This window comes from Heptranchias perlo, chromosome 18, assembly GCF_035084215.1.
Source record: "Heptranchias perlo isolate sHepPer1 chromosome 18, sHepPer1.hap1, whole genome shotgun sequence".
Lineage (NCBI taxonomy): Eukaryota > Metazoa > Chordata > Chondrichthyes > Hexanchiformes > Hexanchidae > Heptranchias > Heptranchias perlo.
Genome location: NC_090342.1, coordinates 19,995,515 through 20,017,446, shown reverse-complemented (window position 1 = coordinate 20,017,446; position 21,932 = coordinate 19,995,515). Strand labels below are relative to the sequence as shown.

The 21,932-nt window shown below is 40.8% G+C and overlaps 1 protein-coding gene across 1 annotated transcript in view; it reads left to right on the top strand.

The window, feature by feature from the left end:
• The window catches only part of otogl (otogelin-like), a 175,064-nt gene extending 155,266 nt beyond the window's left edge, over nucleotides 1-19,798 (top strand). The window contains exons 53-58 of the mRNA XM_068000003.1: nucleotides 809-910; nucleotides 4,240-4,359; nucleotides 8,528-8,573; nucleotides 11,513-11,584; nucleotides 13,917-13,996; nucleotides 19,598-19,798. Coding sequence (XP_067856104.1) covers nucleotides 809-910; nucleotides 4,240-4,359; nucleotides 8,528-8,573; nucleotides 11,513-11,584; nucleotides 13,917-13,996; nucleotides 19,598-19,798 — 621 coding nt within the window. The remainder of the gene's footprint in view (nucleotides 1-808; nucleotides 911-4,239; nucleotides 4,360-8,527; nucleotides 8,574-11,512; nucleotides 11,585-13,916; nucleotides 13,997-19,597) is intronic.
• Nucleotides 19,799-21,932: the final 2,134 nt, after the last annotated feature.

Sequence of the window (21,932 nt, the reverse complement as noted above, 5' to 3'; positions counted from 1 at the left end):
TCAATAATTCTATAATTTTTGTGAATATTGCTGATAGATGTAATTGTTATAAATGTGAATTATATTTTACACAGTACAATATCATTAGAATTTTCCTGCCACAAGAAATCTTGGCATCAAAGGACAACTTTGTAAAATTTTACAAATTCAAATAAATTTTTCCTGTCTAAAATTTATAATTTGGTAGTTGAAAGAACTATGTCAGTCAGATTTTTCTTCTGTTCAAAAAATGTCATCTCTAAATTGCTGATACTGGTAGCAGTCAAAGATTAACTGGTACAAATGCAGGTCACCCTTATGCTGGCCGCTTTAGTATTATGTGCCAAACTGCAGAAGAGAAATTACTCCTTTACCATGGTGACAAATTTGCTTTTCTATAATTGTATTTAGAATATAACAGTAAACTATGTTACCATTTATTGATATTTTGTATTATACAAATATAAAGCTGTGTTTCTCAACAACTTTTATTGTAAATATGTCAGCAGTATTTTAAAAATCTGTTATAGATCATAACACACAGTGATGATATCACTGTGCCCCTTCACTGCACTTCTGTGTAATTATCATCATCTGTGATTAGTTTGTCGAGCCAGTGTGAACAAGTCTGCAATGTGGACTGTTAATCACAGATCTGTTTGCCCTTTTATGAAGACACTGAAATTTTAAATCTTTGACTTCAAGGAAGTTGGTGGCATTTTCATTGGTGGCTTTTTTACTGACTATATAATTTTTATGAATATTGATAATTCTTGCCGTAAAATTGTGTATAAATAGAACTGTTTTGATCTATCGTACTAATCAACAGTATCAAGTCTATGTCCCTTCAACTGATCCCCACGTTTGCTGTGGAACCTGTAAAAATATGTCATGCACTTTTGAGGAAGATGGAAGCATTGTTTTGTATAATGTAAGTTTATCCACTGTATTATATTATTGTCATTTTCCTTTTCATTTTATGCAACCAAAATGTAAATCATGGTCTGAATAGTTATGCTCAGATAGAAGGGTAAGCATCTGTGTAAAGTCTAAATTTGTGAAATTGTGTGGGTGTAAATATGAACTTAAATTTGTAGGGCCTGAATTTGTAGAGTGATTTTACACAAACAAGAACAGTCTCCACTAGACTGCAAGAGATACACACAGGCATGCCTGCCATCCGACCCTACAAAGCAACAAAACTTGATACATATGTTGTCCATTATACTGCTACATTTCTCCCCCAAGCAGTCAAGATCCATGCCTAAATATGGGGATTTGAAGCCAGTTGACTGATTGATCTTTCAATTAGAAAAACTTTTATTAATAATACAGAAGGCAACCTAAGTTTCTTGATTCTGAGGTAGGATGGAGAACGTAATGCTGAGCTGCGTCACTGGAAGCGTGATGAAATTGTGTGCGGGATGTACCATTATTAGAATATAGATGATAAAAATGTATGGTTCAGTATTTTTAAAATTCTGTAAAAACAATTTAAGATATAAGAAATAAAGATACACTAACAGAATTTTAACTTCTACTGGGCAGGTTTCAGAAGTGAAAACTGTATTGTATATGTTTAGTTTCTTATTGATCTATTTATCTTACTGTATATTTCAAAAATGTTAACTGTTTAGTATCTTTTGAATTATTGCTTGAAGTGCTTCTTGGTCATTGTAAATAATACTAAATTAAAAATGAATTGAGCAAAATATAGAATCTAGAAATTTACGGCACAGAAGGAGGCCATTCGGCCCATCGTGTCTGTGCCAGTTAAAAAAGAGCTATCTAGCCTAATCCCACTTTCCAGCACTTGGTCCGTAGCCTTGTAGGTTATGGCACTTCAAGTGCATACCCAAGTACGTTTTAAATGTGACGGTGAAAAAATTTCTCCTCAGCTCCCCTCTAATCCTTCTACCAATTACTTTAAATCTATGCCCCTTGGTTATTGACCTCTCCGCTAAGGGAAATAGGTCCTTCCTCTCCACTCTAATCTAGGTCCCTCGTAATTTTATACACCTCAATTAAATCTCCCCTCAGCCTACTTTGTTCCAAAGAAAACAACCCCAGCCTATCCAATCTTTCCTCTGAGCTATAATTCTCCAGTCCTGGCAACATCCTTGTAAATCTCCCCTGCACACTCTCATGAGCAATCACATCTTTCCTGTAATGTGGTGACCAGAAGTGTATATAGTACTCAAGCTGTGGTCTAACTAGTGTTTTATACAGTTCTAGCATAACCTCCCTGCTCTTAAAGTCTGTGCCTCAGCTAAAAAAGGGAAGTATCCCTATGCCTTCTTAATCACCTTATCTACCTGTCCTGCTACCTTCAGGGATCTGAGGGCATGCAATCCAAGGTCCCACTGTTCCTCTACACCTCTCAGTACTCTCCCATTTATTATGTATTCCCTTGCATTGTTTGCCCTCCCCAAATGTATTACCTCACACTTCTCCGGATTGAATTCCATTTGCCACTTTTCTGCCCACCTGACCAGTCCATTAATATCTTCCTGCAGTCTACAGCTTTCTTCCTCATCATCAAACACATGACCAATTTTTGTATCATCAGCAAACTTCTTAATCATGCCCCCTACATTTAAATCTAAATCATTAATATACACCACAAAAAGCAAGGGACCTTGTACTGAGCCCTGCGGAACCCCACTGGAAACAGCCTTCCAGTCACAAAAACACCCGTCGACCATTACCTTTGCTTCTTGCCACTGAGCCCATTTTGGATCCAACTTGTTACCTTCCCTTGAATCCCATGAGCTTTTACTTTTCTGACCAGTCTGCTATGTGGGACCTTGTCAAAAACCTTGCTAAAATTCATGTACACTACATCAAATGCGTTACCCTCATCGACCCTCCTTGTTACCGCCTCAAAAAATTCAATCAAGTTAGTCAGACACGACCTCCCCTTAACAAATCCACGCTGACTGTCCTTTATTAATCTGTGCCTTTCTAAATGACGATTAATACTGTCCCTCAGCATTGTTTCCAATAATTTGCCCACCATCGAGGTTAGACTGATTGGCCTGTAATTACTCTATCTATCCCTTTCTCCTTTTTTAAACAACGTTACAACGTTAGCAGTCCTCCAATCCTCCGGCACCATGCCTGTAGCCAGAAACAATTAGAAAATGATGGTCAGAGCCTCCTCTATTTCCTCCCTTGCTTCTCTTAACAGCCTGGGATACATTTCATCCGGGCCTGGCGATTTATCTACTTTCAAAGATGCTAAACCCCTTAATACTTCCTCTCTCACTATGTTTATCCCATCCAATATTTCACACTCCTCCTCCTTAGCTACAATCTCTGCATCGTCCCCCTTTTTTGTGAAGACAGACGTAAAGTATATCACTAAGAACCATACCCACATCTTCCGCCTCCACACATAGATTACCTTTCTTGGTCTTGAATAGGCCCTACTCTTTCCTTAGTTATTCCCTTGCTTTTTATGTATTTATAAAACATCTTTGGGTTTTCATTGATTTTACTTGCCATTATTTTTTTATGCCCTCTCTTTGCTTTCCTAATTTCCTTTTTAATTTCACCCCTCCGCTTTCTATACTCCTCTAGGCTTTCTACAGTATGATGCACTCGGTATCTGACATAAGCTTCCCTTTTTTGCCTTATCTTACCCTGTATACTCCTTGACATCCAGGGGCCTCTAGATTTGGCAGTCCCACCCTTTTTCTTTGTGGGAACATATTTGCTCTGAACCCTCACTATCTCTCCCTTGAATACCTCTCATTGCTCTGACACTGATTTACCTTCAAGTAACTGTTTCCAGTCCATTTTTGCTAAATCATTTCTCAGCTTAGTAAAATTTGCCTTTCCTCAGTTGAAAACTTTTACTCCTGTTCTATCTTTGTCCTTTTCCATAACTATGCTAAATCTAACTGAATTATGATCACTACCACTAATATGCTCTCCCACTGATACTCCTTCCACCTGCCAAGCTTCATTCCCTAAAGATAAGTCCAGAACTGCCCCCTCTCTTGTTGGGCTTGCTACTTATGGGCTAAAAAAGTTCTCCTGAATGCATTTTAAGAATTCTGCACCCTCTGTACCTTTTACGCTGATTCTATCCCAGTTAATATTCGGGTAGTTGAAATCCCCTACTATTACTCCCCTATTGTTTTTACACTTCTCAGAGTATTTGCTCTTCTATCTCTCTCTGACTGTTTGGGGGTCTATATATATTAATTATCTAAAATATTTAAACTCACTTGTACCAATCATTTTTCACTCCAGGCAGGAACATCTTGGGTTGCTAACTGTATCAGATATGAGTGTCTGGAGACTACTGTTGGAGTTGGGATGCTTGGCTCTGGAGTTGTCTGCCCACCATTTAATGAGTCTGAATGCATACAGGTTTGTACATTTGTCAATAGTGCAATAACATATCCATTCTGCATAGTTTAGATAGTTGGGGAGAGCTGTCCAAATTATGGAGCCACAACCAATGAGTGGGCTACATATGATTACACAAAACTGCAAGACCTCCATATACAGAAAATCTTCACCTGACGAAGGAGCAAAGCTCCGAAAGCTTGTGATTTCAAATAAAGCTGTTGGACTATAACCTGGTGTCGTGCGACTCCTTACAGAAAATCCAAACATCACCAAGCACAAAAAAAAACAAGGCCGCCCACACACACAAATCTGAACCTGCCTTGCAAAAATTGTCTGGCTATTGTACTTCCTGGCCTAGTTTGGTCCACAATAATCTGCTCTCTTCCACTGTCACTTGTACCCAATTGTCTTCTCTGCTGCGGCATCCATGTCTGCTGCTGTCCAAAGTTTGAAAACTTTGAAGATTCAGTCTCCGTTCTTTAAAAGTCACAAACGAGGATGATTGGTAAATGCTAATTGGTACAAAAGGACTGGTCCTGATTGGTCTAAAACTGATCAAGGAATGCCTTTTTTTAATTCTCCAGGCCCAGGAATTTAAAGAGCTGAGGCTGAAATTCAGAGTTGCTTAACATTTGTCAACATTTGTGGACTCCAAACATTGGAAGAAAGGCTTTGGAGACTGGTAGAAGTATCTACACTAATCCATGCTGATGGAGAAAGAGGGATAAAACCCAACCTGGTACATTTACAATGCTGCACTGTCTATGGGCCTGCAGTGGGTTGCAGACTTTAGCAACATTCAATCACAGAGACAAGTATGGCACAAGGGTGAACTGTAGTGACATTGACATTCACACACCAGTCAGCATTCACTGTTACACATTCCAGCATATCTGATACAAAAAGGATGTGAATGGGGTAATAAACCCTGAGTTGTCCTTAGCAAGCTCCCAGTGTTAGAAACTAGTAGGAGTTGTGTGCAATTGATCAAAACTAAAAGGAACTATGGGCTGGAGTTTGCAGGCTACCTTTTGGATATCCCCAATTTAGGGCATATAAAAATCCTGTGCATCTATGCTATTTTAACTGAAAACAAATCACTGACATAAAATTGCAATCTCAAATTATTTTGCATCATTTTATAAATTAATTGTTTTTAGATTTACCGGCAGCAGTTGATCAGTATAGCAATGTATAAATAGTTTGCAAAACTGTAAAATGTGTTAATGCCAATACTTGAAACTAGCCCGCAAAATGAATTTGTTCCGGCCCACTTACCTCTTTAGCAATATAAATTAATTGGTATGTTGAGCTGCTTATAGAATGCATTTGGATGATTTTATTGCATACATAGGGCTAACATATCAGTGAAGTAGCTCTATATTACCAGGATACCTGAAGTACTATACTTTGTAAGTTGAGACAAACATCTCTGACTTGCATTGTTACTTTTTTAATGGCGAGACAGACTAGAGGATCATAGAATCATAGAATGCTACAGCACAGAAGGAGGCCAATTGGCCCATCATGCCTGTGCCGGCTCTTTGAAAGAAATATCCAACTAGTCCCACTCCCCTGCTTTTTTCCCATAGCCCTGCAAATTTTTTCCCTTCAAGTATTTATCCAATTCCCTTTCTAAAGTTATTATTGAATTTGCTTCCACCACCCTTTCAGGCAGTGTATTCCAGATCATAACAACTCGATGAGTAAAATGTTTTTTCCTCATGTTCTTTTGCCAATTACCTTAAATCTGTGTCCTCTAGTTAAATGTTATGACCTCATACTTTGGATGGGGAGCCTTGTTTGCAGAAGCGCTGATTGGGAATTTCTTCAGAAAATCATGCATCTAAATTTCTGACAAGTGTTTCTGACAGATAGCATTCCCTGACGGGAGTGCGAAGTTGGAAAATTTTAGAGGAGTTTGCATTTTTACTTACTGAAAAAGTTAGAAGTTAAACTTCAAGAGGGAACAAATTGTTTAACAGTAAAATGTAATTGCAGTGGATAGCCTATTGACACTCACTGTGCAAGGTGAACAGTACATAGGAACATAAGAACAGGAGTAGGCCTTTCAGCCTGTTCTGCCATTCAATTAGATAATAGCTGATCCATAGCTCAACCCCCTTTACCGGCCTTTACTCCATATGTCTTGATACCCTTACCTAACAGAAATCTATCAATCTCAGTCTTGAAAGCTTCAATTGACCCAGCATCCACAATCTTGTGTGGGAGAGAATTCCAGATTTCTACTACCCTTTGTGTGAAGAAGTGCTTCCTGATTTCACTCCTGAACAGCCGGGCTCTAATTTTAGGATTATGCCCTCTTATTCTGGATTCCCCCACCAGAGGAAATAGTTTTAAACACCTTGATTGGATCACCCCTCAATCATCTATACTCAAGGGAATACATGCCAAGTTTATGCAACCTGTCCTCATAATTTAACCCTTTAAGCCCTGGTATCATTCAGGTGAATCTGTGCTGCACCCCCTCCAAGGTCAATATATCATTCCTGAAATGTGGTGCCCAGAACTGAATGCAATACTCCAGATGGGGTCTTACTAAGAAAGATAACTGAAGCATATATTTTTCCCCTTTGAATTCCAGCCCCCTTGAGATAAAAACCCACATTCCATTAGCCTTTTTGATTGCTTTTTGCACCTGTCCATTAGCTTTCAATGATTTGTGTACATGGACACCCTTTTCCCTTTGCTCCTCCACAGTTCCTAGTTTCTCATCATTTAGAAAATACTCCGATTTTTCTTTCTTCAATCCAAAGTAAATGACCTCACACTTCCCCGCATTGAACTCCATTTGCCACACATTTGCTCATTCACTTAATCTGCCTATGTCTCTTTGTAACTTCCTGCTCCCATCTGCAGTACTTACTGTACCTCCAAACTTAGTGTCATCTGCAAACTTGGATATATATCTTCCTGTTCCTTGTTCCAAGTCATTGATAAATATGCTGAAAAGTTGAGACCCCAGTACAGATCCCTGGGAATCCCACCAATTAGAGTATGTACCCTTTATCCCTAATCTCTGTCTCCTACCTACCAACCCAAACCATGTTGCAAGGTTGCCTCCAATTCCAAACGCTTTCATTTTTACTAATAATCTCTTGTGCGGAACCTTATCAAATGTATTCTGGAAGTCCATATACACCATATACATCCATAGACACTCCCTTATCCACCATGTTAGTGACCTCCTCAAAAAATTCAATTAAATTAGTCAGACATGACTTACCTGTCACAAATTCACGATGACTATCTCTGATCAGCTCAAATTTGACCAAGCTCTCAGTCACTCTATCCCTAATGACAGATTCTAGTAACTTCCCCACAATTGATGTTAGTCTGACAGGTCTGTAGTTACGTGGTTTCTCTCTCCCATGCTTCTTAGATAATGGAGAGACATTTGAAATTTTCCAATCCAATGGCACAATTCCCAAATCAAGAGAACTAGTACTAATGCATCTGCAGTTTCCTCAACTACTTCTTTTAATATCCTGGGGTGAAAACTTTTAGATCCTGGAGATTTGTCTATCTTAAATCTCATTATTTTCTCCATTACCATTTCTTAACTTATATTAAATCCAATAAGTTCCTCCCCATGATTTATTTTTAGTTTCCCTTCTGCTGCTGGTATTTTGTCCTCTTCCTCTACTGTAAAGACGGATGTAAAGTACTTATTTAACAAGTCATTATTATCGATTACAGTTTCACCTGTGCCTGTCTTTAATGGGCCCACATTTCCCTTAGTCACTCTTTCTCTTGGGGGAAGCGATAATTTTGATTTTGTGCGATAGTGTAAAACAGGTGATAGCGAATCAGCAGTTTGTTTTACATCTTTCCAGATTTTTATTTCCAGGTTACTCAATTAAGCCACCTTGTCTCATTATGAGCATGTATATAACCTAGTACAGATGTGAATTAGAGCTGTATTTTTAAAGCGTTTTGAAAGCCACAGTTAAATGATGTAATACTCTGTTTACTACATAATTTTTATTCAGCATACAATAGGGTAAATTGTCACCTTTCGTGCTTCTGGCACAGGACGTCATGTGCAAGGGGTTAGACCAATGGCCCCATGATTTTGTTGTCCATAGATGAAAATTTACCGCAATGTCTTATTTCTCACTGGGATCAGTTTTTCCTGATTATTTGTACTTATTTCTTTTTACAGAATGGGGGAGTTATAAAGCTTTACATGGACGGTTGCTGCAAGACTTGTAAGTGAACAAGGCTGCATATTATGCTTGTTTGGCTTTGGTTTTGGATAGCTGTGGTTCAAACCTGAATTGCTGGGAAAATGAAGGAGTAAAAAAAGCATGTAGTATTTGAATCAGTCTGAACGGCAATCCGTTAACATTTTAAACAACAGTTGTGAACGTTTCTTGCACTGCTTATTTGGGGCTGCAGTATTATAAAATGCAGGCTGCTGATATTGTCAATCTCAAATTTATTCTGGAGTATAACTGTTAAAGAAAAGAGGAGCGATTTATCCTAATCCTCTTTTGAAGTGTAATTTGGGAATACTATTCAGTGTCGATAAGGAAAGGAGTAACATCACCTCAATTCAGTTTGAAAATATGAAGGTCTTTTGGCAGAACTCTGAATGAGTTAATTTTAAAGTTCAAGTATTTTTATTTTGCCTATAGACATAAGTATTTTGATGAAGTACAATGCAGGCAAGAGCAATAAATGCAGTATAGAACCTATTACTAACCCATCAGATTTCAGTTTTCAGTAACCTTTGGTAACTGGGAAGTAGAATGCACTTTTCATGATTTCTTTCACCTCTTAATATTTGGTTCTTTATTTTCCTTGTTTCAATCTTTTATTTCCATTTTTTCTATCCTATTTGTGTATCCTTCTGATTTGTGTCATGTTTTTCTTATCACTTTTCTTAGTTTTTCACTGTTTTTGTTTACATCTAATTTCCGCTCAAATCCTTCTGTTCATATCTTTATCTATTTTTCTTTTTTTTTAAAGTAACAGTATACTTTCATTTTCATTTGGTGGTAGACTGACCTCTCAATTCCCATTTTAATTGGGAATCTCAACATTAAAAGCACAAATGATAAAAGTAGAATTGTCACGTAAGGCCTCTCAAGCCAGTAATATTAGTTAGTTTGCTAGATACAGGGTGAAATACTTTCCTGAATTCTATCCTTTGGAAAGATTACAGGTAGGAAGGTATAGTGGTAGCAAGGCTAATTGGATGGCCAAATTCATTGAACCATATTGGGGTCAGAATCCTAGAACCCTAGGAGGGAAGAGACAAAAATTGGAGAGAGACCTAGTTATGCCACATCTCTGTCCCTTTTTGACTGATCAGAAATTATGGCCTAAGTAATTATGGGAAGGGAAACCATAAAATTCAAAAATGGGTTATTTAAATTTAAAAAAAAATCTTCTTATGTTTCAGCTGGCCCACAGACAGCCCATCTGAAACAACATACACACTTGCTGTCCTGCAAATTTAACCACTTTAAAGCAAACTTTAACTTAAAAGCACAATTGAAAATAATTTATTTCTATATCCTTACTGTGGGGAAAAAATAGTCAAAAGATCCAGAAACATCACAGTCTCTGACCCCAGAAAGTGTTCCAGGGTCAGGGGAGCAAATAGCAGGTGCGCGTAAGTCCTGCTCCACAAAGGATCTGTCACCATTGCAGCAGAAAGGAAAATCAAGGCCATTATATTGTAGATTGAAAACTTAAGTGAGAACTTAATCACTGTACACAGTTGCAGTCTGACCCCATTTCCCAATCAATGTACAGTTGGTACAAAAGCAACCTTAGTAAACTCACTATTGTTCTTGTTAACCCAGATATGGGACAGAGGGGGGTAGATCAGCTGGGATAGGAGTAGGCTAACACAACTATCAAAAAACTAAATTGGAAATAAAACTTTAAAAAGTGATGAGGACACATTAAAGTTGCATTTGCTTTCTCTTTCCTTTTTTGGACTCTTGTTTTCCTTCCTTTCTGTCATTGTTTCATATTTTTGTTTCAAGAGTCTTTTCTCTTGATTCTATTTTCCCTAATTTCTTGCTGATAATGCTTTATTCCTAGTTTTATTTTTCTATTCTTTTTATATGTTCTTTATGCTCCTTCCTCTAATTGCAACTTTGTTTTTTTTCCCTATTAAGTGAAAAAGCAAATCTTAGACTTACAAAAATATGACACATATTTAAGGAAAGTCCTACAATTATAAAATATTTGTTCACTTAATATCTGTATATTCAAATATTATATGCATATATAATTAGTATAATATACTGGTCTGCACACTGTAGCCCTTCATTGGATTGATCAGTTTACTTTAAACTTTCCTAAAAGGCTACAAGTAAACACGTTTGAAAGGGACAATAACTGGGATAAATTGAATGTACAATGTGATTCATTTATGCTAATTGTAAGCAGAAATAATATGTCCAACTCTTAGAATTTTATGGTTTTCTGTGAGCAGCAGTGGCCAAGTAAATACAGCAAAGAAGCTGTGCTGATAAGAACTGACACTTCTTTTCAATTTATGTCTCAGTTCATTGAAGGTCAAAGGTTGTGAATTAGGCCACTTTAAAACAGCACCCTCAACTGGTCTTGAGATAGTTGTGCCACATTCACTAGCTGTGCTATTATCTAGTGCAATGCTGCTCAAAGAAAACCATTAAATTATAAGATTTGGACATTTGCTTGTAGCCTTTTAGGAAAATTTATAGTAAACTGATCATGCCAATGAATGGTGACAGTGTGCAGGCCAATGTATTTTGAATCTTCAACACCCATCATAAAACTTATGCATATTCCAATGGAAATCCTTTCTAAAGGAACCAGTTCATAGGAACACAAAAACTGTTATACTTCAGAATTATATATATTGTTTAAACCGATGTGGCTGCAGAGAATGCACCTAAATCCAAATCACCTGCTTACATGTGATTCTTTAGTGTTACTTTGATTTATAAACATGCCATCACAGACTAAAAGCATGTGCACTTGAATGACCTTTCAAGTTCAACACCAGCTTGTGTTCATACGTAATCCTTTATGACATAAACATATTCTTATATACCAGCTTGATTTAATGCATGCCAGATATGCAATATTTCAATGTAATTTATATTGTTATTTTATATTAAACTGATATTGATAATTCTGCCAGGTTCTGGATTGGGTTTATTACCTTTTTCCATTAGTCCAGTAGTCCCAACTGGTAGTACTAACTGTGACACAGGTACTATTCCCATTACTGTATTTTCTTTATAATTTCAGTATTTTTCAACAACAAAATGTACTATAAATATATTAAATGTGAAATGTATTAGAATTATTTACATTAAGCACAGAATGAGTTTTATGTGTTACATAGAATTTACAGCACAGAAGCAGGCCATTCAGCCCATCTGGTCTATACCAATGGGGTGTGGTAAATCTATGTAATAGGTTGCCTAAGGAGACGGTGGAAGCAGATAGTGTTGATTCCTTCAAATGTGAATTAGATAGATTTCTTTCAGAAAATAATATTTTGGGATACAGTATATGCATAATTTGAGACATGGCAAATGATAAGTGTAGCCTGCTTGGGAAAAACAGGTGACTTTTGACCTATAATTCCCAAAGCTTTCCATCACTGGTGGTTTTCTACACCTCATGTCTGGGTCTGTTGTAGACTAATTGATAGAGATTGATTGTCATGATTAATCAACAACTCCCTTATTGTTGTATCATGCGACTACCAGGATGGCAGAAGATGGACCTTGATCTTTTCTTCATCTAACGATTCCTATGTCCCTACATAGACAGATTTTGTGAGTGGGCAAAACTGTGGCAGATGGAGTTCAATGTGGGGAAGTGTGAGGTCATCCAATTTGGATCCGAGATAGACAAATCAAAATATTTTCTAAATGGCAAGAGAATAGGAACTGTGGTGGAGCAAAGGGATTTGTGTGTCTATGTGCACAAATCACTAAAAGTTGGCACATGGGTACAAAAAGTAATCAAAAAGACTAATGGAATGTTGGCCTTCATCTCAAGGGGACTGGAATACAAAGTGATGGAAGTTATGTTACAGTTATATAAAGCTCTGGTTAGATCCCATTTAGAGTACTGCGTTCAGTTCTGGACACCGCACCCAGAATTAATATATTGGCCTTGGAGGGGGTGCAGCATAGATTTACCAAAATGATACTGGGGCTAAAAGGGTTAAATTATGAAGACAGGTTGCATAGACTAGGCCTATATTCCCTTGATGTGGAGATGCCGGTGATGGACTGGGGTGGACAAATGTAAGGAGTCGCACAACACCAGGTTATAGTCCAACAGCTTTATTTGAAATCACAAGCTTTCGGAGCTTTGCTCCTTCATCAGGTGAAGTGAGGAGGAGTTGCATAATAGTCAGAGAACAATGCCTGGTGATTACAGATAATCTTTCTAACTGCTGAGGTGTGATAAATGAGTTGTTTAAGATGATTAAAGGAATTGATAGGGTAGATAGAAAGAAACTATATCCTCTGGTGGTGGAGTCCAGAACAAGGGGGCAAAACCTTAAAATTAGAGTTTAGGTCACTCAGGGGTGATGACAGGAAACAATGCTTCATACAAAGGGTAGTGGAAATCTGGAACTCTCTCCCCACAAAAAGCTGTTGAGGCGAGGTCAATTGAAAATTTCAAAACTGAGATTGATAGATTTTTGTTAGGCCAACAAGGTATTAATGATTAAGGAAACAAGGCGGAAAGATGGAGTTAAGATACAGATCAGCCATGATCCAATTGAATGGCGGAACAGGCTTGAGTGGCTGAGTGGCCTACTCCTGTTCCTATAACTGGTGAGACAGGATTAAAAGATAAAACCAGTTATGAATTGGATTAAATGTGTTTGCCAGTTAAATTTAGATTGGTGTTACTTACCTGAAATTATTAATTTAGAAAACATTCTGAAATTAAACAGAGTTTATTGTGACATTATATAGGATAAATCATGCAGAAAAGAATAGGAAAAGTCCTTTTCTAAATGATAGCAAAAAAAGACTTGCATTTATATAGTACCTTATTGTGTCTCAAAGCACTTCACATACAATTGCTTACTTTGAAGTGTGTAATAGTTGTTATGTAGATGTGTACCTGCATAACTTTATTGTAACTTTATGATATGAAATGATTTTGAATAAGAAAATTTCATTCTATTGTATTAGCAAAATGACTGGAACATTAAGTTCTGTCAGATACCATTCGGTAATTGGAATAGCTGATGAGAAATAAAATAATAACCATACAGTAAATTAATAATTGCGCAGTATAAAATTGCAAAGGTTATCATAGTTGTTGCCACTTTAAATGAACCTTTATTACGTGGCCAACTGAGATTAGACTTGATGCCATACACTTTAATCCATGTTTTACTTGCCTTAAAATTAAGTAAATAACAGAAAGCATTTTTTTTCATAATTGATCGTAATGTCTATTTAATAAAAGCACAATTTTAAGTTAATGTTAGCATTTGCTTGCAATGTTGTGTTAATAATTTGTGCTAATATTTCAGTTTGTTTAATATCTCCATTTATTACTAGGCAAAGAAGATGCAAAGCCTTGCCGGAAATTAGATGTCAAAATGATCATAAGAAAAGATGACTGCCGTACCACTGGCGCTGTATGTATAACTCGACCTTTTATTTCCATTCTGTTCCATAGAATCCAGTTTTGCCATTTACTGCTTAAAAAAAATGTAGCTTTATGGTGTTGTTAGAAATATGTTATTATTGATGCTACCAAAGGTTGTTAATCCTTCTTAATAATAACTTCCACAATGATTCGGGCCCAAATATGACCAAACATGCAAGCTTTATTATAGACACAAGAACAACGTTCTAATGCGGTTATATCAAATAAACAAGGATAGTACAACCTGTCCCTAGGAAATTTCAGGTTGATCAGGCCTGGTTCGGAGGGTGCATGGACCTCTGTTCGTCCTGAGAAACTGCTTCTGCCTTTTAGTGGGACAGTGTCCCAGTTCACACATCTTTCTGAAGCATAGTTGCTTCTCGTAGCTTAACGACATTAGTCTCATGATGTCATCTGTTGTTCCAGACAGCTTTCAGATATCCATTCTATGGTGTTAACTATTGTCAATCCTATCTAGTTTATGGGGGAGGGACATGCCCTTATCTTTTTGCGTATTTGGAATGTTCGCGTGCAGACATTTAAGATGTCTCATCCTGTATATGTCAATCTCGAAGGTTACCTAATTATCTGCACAAAGCTCCTGCAGTTAACATAACAGGATTAGTCTGTGTCCTGATCCTGAGTCTTTGAGTCTTCTGTTATCTGTTTCTGACATTTGGGGCTCGATGTTACCATGGCTGCGGGTTCGCGGCGGGGGGGGCTATTGGGCGCATGGGTAACGCGCCCGGCGAAATCAGTCTGCCCCGCGCGCGATCGCAGCCTAATTGGATCCACTTACCTGGTCTTCCGGGTTCCCCACTGCTGATCTGCGCGTCGGGCGGACTGCGCATGCGCAGTAAGATCTGTCAGCTGGAGGAGCTCTATTTAAAGGGGCAGTCCTCCACTGACAGATGCTGCAACAAATAGCAAAAATTACAGCATGGAGCAGCCCAGGGGGAAGGCTGCTCCCAGTTTAATGATGCCTCACTCCAGGTATCATTAGATGGGGTGAGGAGGAGGGGGAGGACAGAGATCTTCCCCCCGGCGAGCGGGAGGAAGTGGCCTGCCTCTGCCACCAGGAAGGCCTGGCTCGAGGTGGCAGAGGAGGTCACCTGCACCACCAACGTATCGTCCACCTGCATACAGTGCAGGAGGCGCTGCAATGACCTAAGTAGGTCAGCCAAAGTGAGTACACTTACTCATTCCCCTACACTTCGTCTGCCACATCACCGCTCCCACAATACATCTCCTTCTGCACTGCCAACATTACTCTGTCACATCACCCCTCATACCCACTCAAACCTCATCCTCATCTTACCTGCACTTACTCACCTCGCCAGTACTCATCCCACCACTATCACTCAACCCTATCCTCATACAATCTCATGGCTCTATCTCATACTCACCCTCTCATGCATCTCTTTCACAGTCAGCTTCACTCAACCTGCCACTACCTGTGCTGCAGCCACAGGGCATGCATCACATATGTGCAGTAGGAAGCATAAGGCAAACGTGTCGTGAGCATGAAGGGGATGCACAAGGGTGTTTGAGGGTTTGTCATGGTTTTTACTTATATTGAATTTCTGACCAACTCACATTACATATTATATTGGCACCACTACTGCCACGTCTTTGCGAATCTTGTCCGGTTTGTGCAATAATGCCCTTTCCTGAGGATCACAATGAAGACCCACAACTGATGACACCCATTGTGTCACTGCAGAGTGGGTGTAGGTGTATTTGCAGGGCTCTTTTGTGCAGACGACTGAGAGACGTCGGTGATGTCCCCGGTGGCACCCTGGAAGGATGCGGAGGAGAAGTTGTTGAGGGCAGTGGTGACTTTGACAGCGACAGGTAAGAAGATGGTGCTCGGGCCAACCGGGAGCAGCTCGGCATGAAGGAGGCTGCAGATGTCCACGACTACATGTCGAGTGACTCTGAGCCTCCATGTGCACTGCTGCTCGGAGAGGTCCAGGAAGCTGAGCCTCGGTCTGTGGACCCTGTGGCGAGAGTAGTGCCCTCTGCAACGCATCTCTCTCTGCGGTTGCCCTCCCTCCTGCTGTGCAGTTGGATGTGTCACAGCACTCTGTTGTGGAGCTCCACGTGTCAGAGGTGGACGGCGTGGCCGGCGAGGCTGGTGATGCTGTTCGCCCTCCGAGGAGGTCATGACTGCAGCTACGGCGGCCCCCATCCGGAAGATGTACATCTGAGGGGGTCCGCAAGGTAGGTACATGTCTCTGGACCCCGGGGTAAGTGTGCAAGTTGCTGAATTTTCTTGTCAGGAGGAGGGTGGTGGAGGCCAAACTTTGTCCCAAGTGACAGAGTGGCCTCCTGCAATGAGTGAGGGTCTCCCCCCCCCCCCCCCCACCTGTCAAATGGACCTTTGCAGCTGCCACAGGCTGACAGCTGCAACACGTCCATTTCAACTGGGAGTGTTTCCCCCAGTATGGGAAACAGCCCCAGTTTTCTCTAAAATCCCACCCCTCCTCAAATATTCACTTAATCAGGTCTGTTAATGACCTGAAATAGCTAGATAAATATTAGGAGTCTTACAACACCAGGTTATAGTCCAACAGCTTTATTTAAAATCACAAGCTTTCGGAGGCTTCCTCCTTTGTCACCTGACGAAGGAGGAAGCCTCCGAAAGCTTGTGATTTTCAATAAAACTGTTGGACTATAACCTGATGTTGTAAGACTCCTTACATTTGTCCACCCCAGTCCATCACCGGCATCTCCACATCATAGACAAATATTGTTAAGTGGCACCCCGCCAGCTTTAATTGCCTGCGGGAGTCCCACATGCGGGGGCTGCGCGCACATGTCGGCGCGTCTGTGGGGAACCCGGAAGTGGGCGGGTTGGAGCCGGGCTCTGAACCCGCTCCCGGATTCCCCGATTTTCGGAGCCCCCCCGCCAGGAACGCACCCGATAGCGGGTGCTAAAATGAAGCCCTTGGTCTTCAATGTGTCTGTTTCACGCTTCTATTGTCTCTGCAATATTCCCAATCACTTTGCCTGATGTCAGATAATCGTTCCCTGTGGAATGCTGCCGCCCTTTGTACTCTCACAAATGCAAGATCTGTTCACAGCCTCACTTTTTAGCTAAGTGCCTGAAGCTTTGTAGGATGGGATACATGATTATGATTTGGTCTAGAAATCATATTTCTTACAATCCATATTGTTTATTTGTCTGTAGAATGTGAGTGTGCGCATTGAAATCTTAACTCTAATGCAGACTCTTAAAAGATTGGGAAGGCGGTTGCTTGCATGAGACTATAGCTTGGAACGTTCCCATTTCTCTCTAGGCAAAGACACTGAAGCAGTTATAGGGTTCAATTTTCGCACCCGCGAGAGGGTGCGTTTGTGGCGGGGGGGCTGTAAAAATCGGGGATTCCTGGGGTGGGTCTGGAGCCCGGCTCCAACCCGCCCACTTCCGGGTTTCCCAGTGATGTGCTGACATGTGTGCCCAGCCCCGCATGTGGAACTCCCGTAGGCAATTAAAGCCGGTGGGATGCCGCTTAACGTAATTATTTAGGTACTTCAGGTCATTTACATACCTGATTAACATGATATTTTAGGAGGGGTGGGATTTTCCAAACAACTGGGACTGTTTCCCGTACTGGGGGAAACACTCCCAGTTGAAATGGACGTGTTGCAGCCATCAGCCTGTGGCAGCTGCAAAGGTCCATTACAGGTCGGGGGGGAAGACCCTCACTCATTGCAGGAGGCCACTCTGTTACTTTGGACAAAGTTTGGCTTCCACCACCCTCCTCCTAACAATAAAATTCACCAACTTGCACACTTACCCCGGTGTCCAGACACATTTACCTACCTTGCGGACCCCCTCAAACGTACATCTTCCGGATGGGGGCCACCATAGCTGCAGTCATGACCTCCTCGGAGGACGAACAGCATCAACAGCCTCGCCGGCCACGCCGTCCACCTCTGACACGTGGAGCCCCACAACACAGTGCTGTGACACATCCACCTGCACAGCAGGAGGGAGGGCAACGGCAGAGAGAGATGCGTCGCAGAAGGCACTACCCTCGCCACAGGGTCTACAGACCGAGGCTCAGCTTCCTAGATCTCTCTGAGCAGCAGTGCACACAGAGGCTCAGAGTCACTCGACATGTAGTCATGGACATCTGCAGCCTCCTTCATGCCGGCTGCTCCTGGCTGGCCCGAGCACCATCTTCTTACCTGTCGCTGTCAAAGTCACCACTGCCCTCAACAACTTCTCCTCCGCATCCTTCCAGGGTGCCACCGGGGACGTCGCTGACGTCTCTCAGTCGTCTGCACAAAAGAGCCCTGCAAATACACCTGCACCCATGCTGCAGTGACATAATGGGTGGCATCAGTTGTGGGTCTTCATTGTGATCCTCAGGAAAGGGCATTATTGCACAACCAGACAAGATTCGCAAAGACGTGGCAGTAGTGGTGACAATATAATATGTAACGTGAGTTGATCAGAAATTAAATATAAGTAAAAACCATGACAAACCCTCAAACACCCTTGTGCATCACCTTCATGCTCACGACACGTTTGCCTTACGCTTCCTACTACACATATGTGATGCATGCCCTGTGGCTGCAGCACAGGTAGTGGCAGGTTGAGTGAGGCTGACCGTGAAAGAGATGCATGAGAGGGTGAGTATGTGATAGAGCCATGAGGATTGGGTTGAGTGGTAGTGGCGGGATGAGTACTGGCGAGGTGAGTAAGTGCAGGTAAGATGAGGATGAGCTTTGAGTGGGTGTGAGGAGTGATGTGATAGAAAAGTGTTGGCAGTGCAGAAGGAGATGTGGGGTGGGAGTGGTGATGTGGCAGACGGAATGTAGGGAAATGAGTAAGTGTATTCACTTCGGCTGACCTACTTAGGTCATTGAAGCGCCTCCTGCATTTTATGCAGGTGCGCGATATGTTGTTGGTGCAGGTGACCCCCTCTGCCACCTCGAGCCAGGCCGCCTTGGTGGCAGAGGCAGGCCACTTACTCCCGCCCGACGGGGGGGAAGATCTCTGTCCTCCCCCTCCTCTTCACCCCATCCAATAATACCTGGAGTGAGGCATCATTAAACCTGGGAGCAGCCTTTCCCCTGGGCTGCTCCGTGCTGTAATTTTGCCTATTTTCTGCAGCATGTGTCAGTGGAGGACTGCCCCTTTAAATAGGGCTCCTCCAGCTGACAGACTATGCTGCGCATGCGCAGTCCGCCCGCTGCGCAGCTTTCCAGCGCGAAACCCGAAAGCACAGATAAGTGGCTGCAATTAGCCTGCAATTGTGTGCGGAGCACCCCGATTTCACTGGGTGTATTACCCAGTTGACCCCCTGCCCTCCTAATATCGGGCCTATAGTACCTCACTGCCCGCCTGGTTGAGACCAGCTAACTTAGCTCTGACCCAGCATTAAACCTAGGACTTTTCTGTATAACTCACACCAGAGAGTGACAAGCATTTAAGCATATTAAATGCCATCATATTGTCACGGAAGTGATTTGGAACATTTGAAGAAAATAATGAACCATTCAGTTTTACTGCAGGATAATATATCTTCTGTGAATCAAATAAACAATATTCTTCATGATTCTTCATTCTTTCTAGGTCATTGTGGCTTCTTGTGATGGTAAGTGCCCATCTGCTATGATATTCAACGCTAATATCAACAGCTATGCAAAATTCTGCAAATGCTGCAGAGAAGTTGAGCTCACAGATCGGACTGTGCCACTTTTCTGTGCGGGAAATGCTACTTGGATTGACTTTACGTTTAAAGAGCCAACAGACTGTTCATGTCGGTGGAATTAAACAATTTTTATTAAGAGTCAATCATACTGTTACAGAACGGCCTAGAAATTGGTTGATGCCTTGTCTGATAAACGGGTGCCTAACCTTACAATATGCTGGGCAGCGTGCGTGTGCACATTCCGCACTGGAAGTGCTCTGCCCGCCATATTGGTGAAGGCAGAAAAAAAGGCGCCTAGGGCCTGTGCCTGAAACAGGCGTTAGGCCCTTTGTAAATGCAAATAAGGGGCCCAACGCCAATTTCAGGTCCCCTCCTTAAATTGGTCTGCCTTGAATGCTAGCAGCGCCGGGGCAGCAGTGTTTAGGAAAACCAGGTCTACATGCGGTCTAAAATGGACCGCTGGAGGCCAACACCAAAAAGGTACAATTTTTAAAAAATACTTACCTGAATGTGGAGCTGGGAGGAGCAGTAGTGCTCCTCCCAGCGCAACAGCAGTGCCAGAGACCATTGCCGGCCCCAACTCGGCTTCCTCATGATCACCACCCCCCTCCAATCACATGACCTACCTGGGGGCCGCTGCCGGAGACACAACAACCTGAAATTCAAGTTCCACACAGCATGTGTCCGCAGCTCACCGGTCTTATGTAAATGAAGCCCAAAGCCCAATATCGGGTGTGCCTTGGGCCTGCCCATTCTGGTGTGGGGATCGTTCCCTGCGCCCAGATTGCACTGGCCTTCCGGCGCGAGCCAATTTCTAAGCCAATGGAACTTCAAATGCACATTTCCGAACATTACCTACAAGTCTGCAATTGTTTTGTTAAATGCTTTACACTAAACATTTGTAAATTAACCATAGAACGAATTAGATTTCTTGTAGTAACTTGTCAGCAGTGACAGTGATGTAAGGTTATTTAATCAAATAAAATTCGTATTAAACTACTTTAGATATTCAGTAAGAAAGATATGTTATACTTATCACTGTTTTGAGTACATGATAAATGTTCTTGTTTTGTAATACAAACATGGCTAAAAATTTACTTACATATGTATTTCTTTCTTTACTCTGAGTATATTGCATGAATTTCATAAGTAGTTGAAATTGTTTTTCCTTATGATCATTTATGCCAGACAGTTAACTTATATAGACTGTCTACAAAATTGTACTGTTCATGAATTGCTGGCATTATGAATTGTAAATTATAGTGTAGCACAATTTATTTTCTAAACTCACATTCAAATAATTACCAACATTCTTTGCTGAAAACTGGAAAATTGCAATAAATGATTATGGCTTCTAAAAGTCACCTGTTAACTAAATGTTTTTTCAACATTTCTTGGATTGACAGCATGATATTAAAAAACACTTGTGTTTTGCAAACTGACCATCAAGCAGGCACCACTGATAGCAAACGGCTAAGCCAAAATACTGTTTGTTGCACTACACTTACATGTTGAAAGCAGGTTATAATGCCTGTATAAGAGAAAAAAATGTAATCTATGCTCACGTCAATAAATATACACAAAAAGCAAGGTATACTGGATTAAGTACTGTACTCAAATGGAGAAACTGTTTGGAATGAATTGGCTGTAACAGATGTTCATTGATCAACTTTCTGCCTAGCCCTGAATTGGCAATCCTAGGTATTGCCAAAGACACAAATCCATGATGATCTATACTACCTCATATTTACAAAAAGGTAGGGAAGCATTGTCAGCAAGTTACCAAATGGAAAAAGATGAGCAACACAGGCACAGACTGCTATTGAGTAATGGTCCAAGACAAGGTGGTCATTCTTGCATTTGCAATCTCCAAGAGAAGTTGAAGGAAATAAGGGATAAGTGTCAGTTAATTCCACAAGAGGTATGCATTATGTACACTTTCTTGTCCACCCCTAATTTCTACAAAAGCAATGACTTTCAAAGGTATTTGTTGGTCAATTTTGCCACAATATATAGAACATTGGAATGTATATAGTCTTATGAATAAAAGGACTGAGACCTGTTAGCTTTAATGTGGCAGTTCTATATTTTAAATATAAATTTTAAAATAATTGCTGATGTAACTGTTGTTGAGTGATATAAAGATAAAGTAGCTTTAATGTGTGATAGATTGTCAAATATGCACAAGTTCTTGGGGGATTTTTAAAAATCAATTTAATAATTTAATGCACTGAGAGACAAGTTCTCAATCTTACA